Source organism: Perca fluviatilis, unplaced genomic scaffold, assembly GCF_010015445.1.
Source record: "Perca fluviatilis unplaced genomic scaffold, GENO_Pfluv_1.0 PFLUV_unplaced_scaf_7, whole genome shotgun sequence".
Taxonomy (NCBI): domain Eukaryota; kingdom Metazoa; phylum Chordata; class Actinopteri; order Perciformes; family Percidae; genus Perca; species Perca fluviatilis.
Genome location: NW_024375748.1, coordinates 249401 through 258514, shown reverse-complemented (window position 1 = coordinate 258514; position 9114 = coordinate 249401). Strand labels below are relative to the sequence as shown.

Here is a 9114-nt window from a genome sequence, read left to right as displayed (position 1 = left end):
AAGAGTTAGGGAGAAGAGGGTCTGGTCCGACCTCCCAACTCCCCCTGCCGGATCGGGCTGTACACTCTCACTCCCACACCCCTCAGTAAGAGGGGAGGGGAGGAGAGTCAGTAGGAAGGATAAGTAAGTTTAAGATTAGGTTATTGAGGTTTATGTAGGAGTGGAAGAGTTAGGGAGAAAAGGGTCTGGTCCGACCTCTCAACTCCCCCTGCCGGATCGGGCTGTAAGCTCTCACTCCCACGCCCCTCAACAGAAAGGGGGCGGGGAGGAGAGTGGATAAAAGGAAAGGAGAAAACTTTATCTGGAGGAAAATAATTATTTTATTTATTTTTTATTTATTTATAGGATGGGAATCTGACATGGATGTATTCCTGCATGAATTGCCTGGAATAATTTTCCAAGTATCATCATTTTCCCATTTTTTATTTTAATTATTATTATTTTTCCATTTTTTTAAACATGTGTAAAAAAACAGTGAAGAACAAGATAGGAGAACAATAAAAGAACAATAAACAGTTTGGATTATTTACATGATGTGGAACAATATGTAAGATCTTACATTTGAAGAGTTCCTGGTAAAATGACATTGTTAGGTAGTTTCCTCTTCCTCGTTCAGTCCAAAGGGGTACATGGTGCCCAGTCTAATGATCCATCCCCGTTTTGTTTTGATCCTCTGAGGGAAGGTCCAGGTTTGGTCATGTTCCAATCCTCGGATGAAGAAGTTTCCAGCACCATGATCCCGGAAATGTCTCGTCAGGTGGGTGGATGGTTCCAAGTTGTTGGTAAATCTGTCCATGTATTGGGTTCTTCTGTTGTGTATCGATTTGGATGTCTGGCCAACATATTTTTGAGGGCATTTTTTGCAAGTTATCAGGTAAACACAGTTAGTGAGTGTTAAAGATAGGGGTCTTGGTAAGTTTATTCCCATTTTGGTTTTCAGATTTTTGACTGGTTTCTCTCTGTTGGTTGTGGTTTTGTTTTTGGGGGGTTGTAATTTGGCCCTGACCAGCAAATTCTTTAGATTTGGGTTCTTCTTGTAGGCCGAGATAATCTTACAATTTTGGGCCAGGGTAGTTTCAGAGAGTGTTTCCAAGAAGTTGCGTTTCAGAAGTTGGTTTGCCGTAACTGTGTAGTTGGAGAAGAGGGATACCAGGGGGATAAGATTATCCTTTTTGCTTGTTTGTTCCTGGTTGTCTTTGTGTTTTTGTGGGGTCTTCAAATTCACCTGTTTTTGAACCTTTCTGAGGAAGGATCTCTGGTATCCCCTCTGTCTCAAGGTTTTGTTAAGGGTGCGAGTAGCATCCAGCTCATCTTGGGGATTACTGCAGATTCTTTTAAATCTAATGAGTTGAGATTTGTAAATCCCCTTGAACACATGTTGTGGATGGAAACTGCGTTTGTGTAATAGAGCGTGTGTGTCTGTGGGTTTAAAAAAAACCTTGGTATCAAGTTTTCTTGTGTCAAGAAAGTTACGTCCTTTGTATACCGTGACGTCTAAGAAATGGACCTCGAAATCGTGTAAGACAGGGTCGAGAGTTGGATCGGCTGATGTTTGTTGAGGGTTTGGACGAACTCAGTAAAGTCATTCTCTGAGTGTGTCCAAATACCAAAGATGTCATCTAGGTACCTGAAATACATCAGTGGTTTCTTTTTGCACTTGGGGAAGACTGTGTCTTCCCAATCTGCCATATAGATGTTGGCGTATGCTGGGGCGAATTTCTTCCCCATTGCCGTGCCCTTGATTTGTAAGTAGATTTTGTCGTTGAAAATAAAGTCATTCTTAGTTAAGTTGATTTCCAAGAGTTTGAGAAGTTCTTCTTCTGGTCTACCCGGGTCGGGGTATTTCTTGAACCATTTTTTGACCGCGGCCAAACCGAGAGAAATCTCAATATTTGTGTACAAGCTCCCTACATCCATTGTGAAGAGTTTAAAATCCTCTGTGATTGTTATTTGGCCGAGTTTATCGATAAAATCTGTAGTATCCTTTAGATAACTTGGGTGTCTATTGGAGAGGGGTGTGAGGAAGGAATCTAGGTACTCAGCGACCCCATAACTCTCGCTACTGCAGTCGGAGACTATTGGTCTGCCCGGTGGTATGTTTTCATTCCATTTTTCTCGTGGTTTATGGATCTTAGGAAGGATGTAGAAGAGCCTGGGTCTATGGGGTGTCTGTCCTTTTAGGTATATAACCTGTTTCTTGGATAGGTGTCGTTTAACCAACAGCGTATCCAGGATCTGTGCTATTTCTATGGCTGTGTCATCTTTCACTGACTGGTTTAATGGGATGTAATATTTGGCATCTGTCAACTGGCGTAGTGCCTCCTTAATATAATCTGCCCTATCCATTATCACCAATGCGCTGCCCTTATCGGCTGGTTTTAGCACTAGATTTTGGTTTTCCATAAGATCTAATAGTGCCTTTTGCTCGGTATCTGTTAGGTTAGGTTCGTTCTGGATAGGCTTTAGAGTCTTTAAGGTCTGGAGGTCCTTTTTTATTAAGTCAAGGGTTGGTGTGGGTATTTTAGAGGTATCTGGTTCCCATGTTGATGCGTTTTGGAAAGGTTTCCTGATCGGTCAGTCAGGCTTGAGCCAAAGTAGGAGAGGATTTTAAGTCTCCTATGGTATTGAGCGAGATCTACCCCCATTGCATTTCTCATAGTACTAGGCTCGTTTGTTGATGGAATAAAGGAGAGACCTTTTTTAAGAAGGCTGGTATGTGCCTCATTTAGTTTGAAAGTGGAAGACAGATTAACGATCTCTTTATCATGCGGGGTTTCAGTGGGGGTCCCCTTTAGAACAAAAAAGTCCTCCAGTATCTCAAAATCTCCACAGCCGTTTGGGGGGACCAGTGGATGCCATCCGGAAGGGTGTTAAAGATTTCTGCTCGTATTTTGGGCATCTGGTGTCCAGTTTGTAAGATTAGTGCATTTAAGGTTTCTATGTTCCCCTTTATAGCTTCAGGGAGGTCTTCCGAATGGTTGATTAGGGGGATTCTGATTGTAGCATTAGGGAATGTGGTTACTGCCGCAGTTAGCATTGCCTGTAAATCCTTTTGGAGGTGGGCTTTGTTGGATATCTTCCTGTTATTGATTCCAAAGGACAGGATGACCTTTTCCACTTTATCGTTGGTGGGTGTGTTATTTTTTAACAGGTGGGCCGCATGGCTAAGGTTGGCGCCCGGGAAGCAATCAACTTGCACTTTGGTGTGGTTGACGAATGGTAGTCGAGACAGGTTGGAGTCGCCCATTAATATGAAGGGTCTTCGGGGTTGTAGGGTCCAGTTGCGGTATTTGTTGCCATGGTGGGGGTGTGTCTGGAAAAGAACATTTGAGAGGTGTTTTGGTGGGGCGACTTGGGTGTTTGTGGAGGTGTGTGGTTGTGGGGGCTTTTCATGGGTTGGTTTTGGTTCGGTCTGGATATCCTCGTTATCCTTTTTCTGTTTTTTTTGGGGGGGTGGAGCCATTGAAGGGATTGGGTTATCCGAGGAGGAGGTCTGGGCTGAATTTGCGCGGTCCGTTTCTGGTTGTATTGGGTTATTTGGGATGGGGATCTGCTCGGTTTGGCTGGAAGTTGAGGTGGTGGGTTGGGTGGGGTTTAGGAGGTCGAGGATGTGGGTTGAGGCTTCTTTAATAGTGGCCTCGGATAGGCGTTTGATGTCTTTCTGGGCCCACTTAATAGCTACTTTGAGGGAGTTTTCCCACTCCTCTTTGGGGGCTTTTGAAAGCTTGATTTTGGAGCTATCTACCAGGTCCTGGTAGTGTTCTTGTAATATTTGCATTGAGGTGTAGGACCAATTCAAAGCATTGCCTGTTTTGAGGAGGTCGGTTTTGGCATTGGGGAAGGTAGGGGTGATTGTTTTGATCAGGTGTTCCTGTGTTTTTTTAATGTTCCCTGGGATTCTGTCGGAAAGATCCGTGTTCCGTAGGTGGTGGTAGATTTTTATCAGTTTCGACATCTCCTTGGTTGTTTCCCGGAAATTGGAGGGGATTTTGTTTTCCGCCATGTTTGGTCTGTGATAGAAAAGAGATTGAGTTAGGATAGTGGTTGGCTGGACCATTGTCATAATGGACTTATGGTGAGCTAACTAGTCCGATAGGCTCTGGCTAGGTTAGGGTGGTTAAAATCTCTCTCGATGCGACCCCCCACCCGGAATTGGACCGAGCAGTTTGGGATAGGGAAGCAAAGGTATTGCACTGGCCGTCGCTCGTCAGTTTTGCTCAAACCCGTCCGACAATGTCCTCGTTTCTTAGGTGCGTGTGGGTATGAAAGGAAAGCAGGATAGTAGCAAGGCGGATCGGCCGAGCATAGTGTGTGTGGTATCCATGATCCTATGTGGCAGGGAGGATCAGGGGGATACCACGAAACAAGGCGTCCGAAGCGCATTCACCGTCAGTGGATGCGCCTACGGTAGTTGCATCTTCCGGGGCCTCCATCCTCCCCCAGTCGCATGACAACCAGTGGGGAAGAAGGAAGTCCAACAGAAGCCCAGAGCCGACTGTAACCCCGTAGCTCACCGGCGTTGGAGGACGCCAGAGTAACCCGGGAGAAACTGGAAGGCCAAGGGTGCACGCCTAAGAAAAAGACCTGATTGTCTTTGAGAGAGGGGGTGGTTGGAGTTGGTCTATCTTAGAAGCTAGATTTTAGGACACATCGTCAGTAGTGCACCTCAGCATCATCGAGTGTTTCGGCCATTTCAAACTAGACACTCTCCGCTGGGTGTGGCCCACCGGGGTTGATCAGATCCCGGTGTGTGTCCCATGTCCAATTGATCGAGGTCTTAGGGGTGGAATTTTGGTAAGAATTTGAGATGAGTCTAGGATCAATAAACTAGAAGTAATCTAAGGGTTATTATTTTTGCTGTTTATGCCTGGATTAATACGAAAAACAAAAAGGAAAACTGCGTCAAGGCTAGCTATTTTGGCTGAAAATACTGTTGTTAAAAGGATAAAATTGTTAAAAGAGTTGTAAAGGGAAGGGGCCTAGGTCCCGGTGCATCCTCGGCATGGCCACCTAAGCTGGGCCAGGGATGTAGAATTTAGGTGGTAAAAGTTTCAGGGGTAAGTGAAGGAGGTGTTGGTAGACGTCCATAGTGTGCCAAAGACCCATAACACGTCATCGGTCAGAGGGGAGGACACTGATGGTAGTTGCTGGTTCTGGGGTTTTCTGCAGTGCCATAAATGACCTGATGATCAGGGGGGAAGGCAGGTCACCGGTCTGAACACCAAGGGTCATCACACACCCATAGCACGCCGTCGGCTAGAGGGGAGAGTAGAGACACGATTGGTTGCATGCCAAAGCGCACCGCAATCCCATAACACGCCGTCGGTTAGAGGGGACCGCAGTTACGTCAATGGCGGTGCATGTTCAGTCTTTCAGAACCCCAAGACTCAACACCATCCCATAACACGCCGTCGGTTAGAGGGGAAAGTGGGGAGACCATTGGGTGCATGTCACCAAGAACTAGCAGTCCCGTAGCACGCCGTCGGCCAGAGGAGAAAGCAGTCTAAAGGTGGCAATGCATGTTCCTAGGTTAGAGTGCAATCCCATAATCACCGGACAAACAGGGGCAAAAGCAGGCTGCCGTCAGAGCCCCATAGTCTGTCATAATCCCGTAACACGCCCGTCGGTCAGAGGGAAAGATGACAAAGCTATGGTTGCACGCCTACAATGGGATTGGCCGAATAGAACCGAATCAAACGTGTGTGGTGCAAGATGGACTGTGCATTGGTGAGGCTAACCCTCCGTAGAAGACTTGGCGACATTTAAGGTCCTGATTGCCCTGGACCACCACACCCCGCGTGCTGTCCAAGGGACCCGGGGGGCTGCATACTTACCGTCTGTCTGCCAACAAACCACTTGTTATCACCGTTAGGTTACCATGGTTTGGCCAGAACAGAACCTGAAGATCTGGTCGTTGGTTTTTGAAGTGAGGGCTGAGGGAGCAAGTGTGATAACCTACCCAGGAAAGGCCCCTGGTGAGGTTAAACACCCTGTCCGTTGGTTGGCTGCCGCTGAAGCACTGGAAAGTGCTGAAACCGCCGCTGTGGATCTCTGGTGAGTCGTCCTCGTGGTCCGTCCTCTGCCGATGGAGCACTTAACAGTGCTGTTTTTGGCCGATGATGGCCGTCCTCGTGGTCCCTCTGGTTGGGGCACTAAACAGTGCCGTTTTTTGCCGCCAAATGGCCGTTCTGTGCTGTCTGCGCCGTGGAATAGCACTTAACAGTGCTGCTGTTGGTCCTTCTCCTTCTGCAGTCACCGAGGTGTCGAGGGAGCTGGAGTCCTCTGCCGCCGAAATGTCCAACTGCCGCCGTTCCCGATTCTGCCCGATTCTTCAGTCTTCTCCAGGAGTCGCCCGTAGGTTGGAAATACTCGATTTCGGGTTTGTTGCAAGAGGTAGGTCATTTTCAGTGTGGTTATCCTTGCTCATGGTGTTGAAATTGCTTTAAAGCAGATTTCCCATGTGGCAAAGTTGTTAAATTTGCATTCAAGACCTGAAAACGCTTTATTTCCTGTTAAATTTGCATAAACGGACCATGATGCTTTGTAAAACGGTTTTCCGAAACCATGGGAAAGGGAGATGGTTGAAATAATGTGGTGGTGAATGGATTGTATGGGTTTTATGGGTTTGTATCACTGATCCACTCAGTAGAGTGAGGGTCTATGGACATTCCCGCCATCTCGATAGTGTGATGGCCATTGTAAAAGAATAAAATGTCTTTAGTTTATTAGTTTAAAATTTTTTTAAAAAATATTTAAGTTTTTTCAATGTAGAGGTTGCAAATAGACCCAGTTTTAAGGGTTCTATGTTACCTCTTGCCATCCCCACAGTGGGATGGTAATTGTAAAAGAATAAAATGTCAGTAATTTTAAAGTTTTATAATTTTTATTGATTTTTTAAGATTTAAACCATTGTTTAAAGGTTTTCTGGTGTTTAGGTTTAGTTTTAAGGGGGCTAAGGGTTCTAATGTCGTCTTCATAGTAGAGTGTTAATTGTAGAAGAATAAAATGTGGATAGTTTTATGGATTGATAATTTGTATTAATTTGTTTAGTTTTTTTTGTCGTTATTTCAAGGTTTTCCTATATTTTAGTTTAGTTTAAGGGTTTTAAGGGTCCTAACATCCTCTTCCTGATGGGATGATAATTGAAAAAGATAAAATGTTCGTAGACTTGTAGTTTTATAATATTTATTAATTTTAAAATGTTTTTATAAAAACATTTGTAATCGTTATTTTGAGTTTTCCTATGTTTGTGCCTGGTTTTGAAGGGTTTAAGGATCCCTATGTCATCTTCCTGGTGGGATGGTATTTGTAGAAGAATAAAATGTCCATAGTTTTAAAGTTTTATAATTTTTATTGATTTTTTAAGATTTAAACCATTGTTTAAAGGTTTTCTGGTGTTTAGGTTTAGTTTTAAGGGGGCTAAGGGTTCTAATGTCGTCTTCATAGTAGAGTGTTAATTGTAGAAGAATAAAATGTGGATAGTTTTATGGATTTATAATTTGTATTAATTTGTTTAGTTTTTTTTTGTCGTTATTTCAAGGTTTTCCTATATTTTAGTTTAGTTTAAGGGTTTTAAGGGTCCTAACATCCTCTTCATGATGGGATGATAATTGAAAAAGATAAAATGTTCGTAGTCTTGTAGTTTTATAATATTTATTAATTTTAAAATGTTTTTTTTTTTTAAATGTAATCGTTATTTTGAGTTTTCCTATGTTTGGGCCTGGTTTTGAAGGGTTTAAGGATCCCTATGTCATCTTCCTGGTGGGATGGTATTTGTAGAAGAATAAAATGTCCATAGTTTTAAAGTTTTATAATTTTAATTAATTAAAGTTTTAACCGCCATTACAAGTTTCCTTATGTATTAGGTTAGTTTTGAGGGGTCTAAGGGTCCCACTGTCATTATCCTGATGGGTTGGCAATAAAATGCCCACAGTATAATATTCTATAAAAGAAGGGGGTTAAGGTTAGGATTGGTATAGAGGCAAGAGTGTAGACATAGGGCTCAAAGTAAGGGAGTAAGGTTAGGTTTAGGAGGGCTAGGCTTAAGAGGTTAGGTTGGGTTTAAGGGGCGGAATTAGATTTTGGTGTTTTAGGAGGTTAAGGTTAGGGATTGAAGAACTGGGTTAGGGTTAGTTTGGGGTTAAGGTTTAGGGGTTGGGGTTAGGTAAGGGGGTATTTTTGGGGTTAGGGATCAGGGTTAGGAGTTAAGGCGTTTAGGATTGGTTCAAATGAGGGGGGATCTTGTTAGGGTTAGGTTATAGTGTTTAAGGGGTTAAGGTTAGGGAATAAAAGACTGGGTTAGGGGGTTAGGGTAAGCTTTAGGGGTTGAAGGGGTTAAGGTTAGGGAAGAATCATCGGGTTAGGTTTAGGCTTTGTGGAATGGATATAGGTTGGGTTCAGGAAAGGGGGTAGGGATTAGGTTCAGGGATGGGGAGGAGAAGAAAGTCATTGGGAGGTTTAGAGTATTAGGGTTTATGTAGGAGTAGAAGAGTTAGGGAGAAGAGGGTCTGGTCCGACCTCCCAACTCCCCCTGCCGGATCGGGCTGTACACTCTCACTCCCACACCCCTCAGTAAGAGGGGAGGGGAGGAGAGTCAGTAGAAAGGATAAGTAAGTTTAAGATTAGGTTATTGAGGTTTATGTAGGAGTAGAAGAGTTAGGGAGAAGAGGGTCTGGTCCGACCTCCCAACTCCCCCTGCCGGATCGGGCTGTACACTCTCACTCCCACACCCCTCAGTAAGAGGGGAGGGGAGGAGTCAGTAGGAAAGGATAAGTAAGTTTAAGATTAGGTTATTGAGGTTTATGTAGGAGTGGAAGAGTTAGGGAGAAAAGGGTCTGGTCCGACCTCTCAACTCCCCCTGCCGGATCGGGCTGTAAGCTCTCACTCCCACGCCCCTCAACAGAAAGGGGGCGGGGAGGAGAGTGGATAAAAGGAAAGGAGAAAACTTTATCTGGAGGAAAATAATTATTTTATTTATTTTTTATTTATTTATAGGATGGGAATCTGACATGGATGTATTCCTGCATGAATTGCCTGGAATAATTTTCCAAGTATCATCATTTTCCCATTTTTTATTTTAATTATTATTATTTTTCCATTTTTTTAAACATGTGT

The 9114-nt window shown here is 44.0% G+C and overlaps 1 protein-coding gene across 1 annotated transcript; it reads right to left on the bottom strand.

The window, feature by feature from the left end:
* Nucleotides 1–2608: 2608 nt before the first annotated feature.
* LOC120555297 lies at nt 2609–6111 on the bottom strand. Its single transcript, XM_039793968.1, has 2 exons — nt 5960–6111; nt 2609–4010 (listed from the first exon to the last, which is right to left on the bottom strand). The coding sequence occupies exon 2, from the start codon at nt 4001–4003 to the stop codon at nt 2792–2794; it is 1212 nt and encodes a 403-aa protein (XP_039649902.1). The 5' UTR covers nt 4004–4010; nt 5960–6111; the 3' UTR covers nt 2609–2791.
* Nucleotides 6112–9114: the final 3003 nt, after the last annotated feature.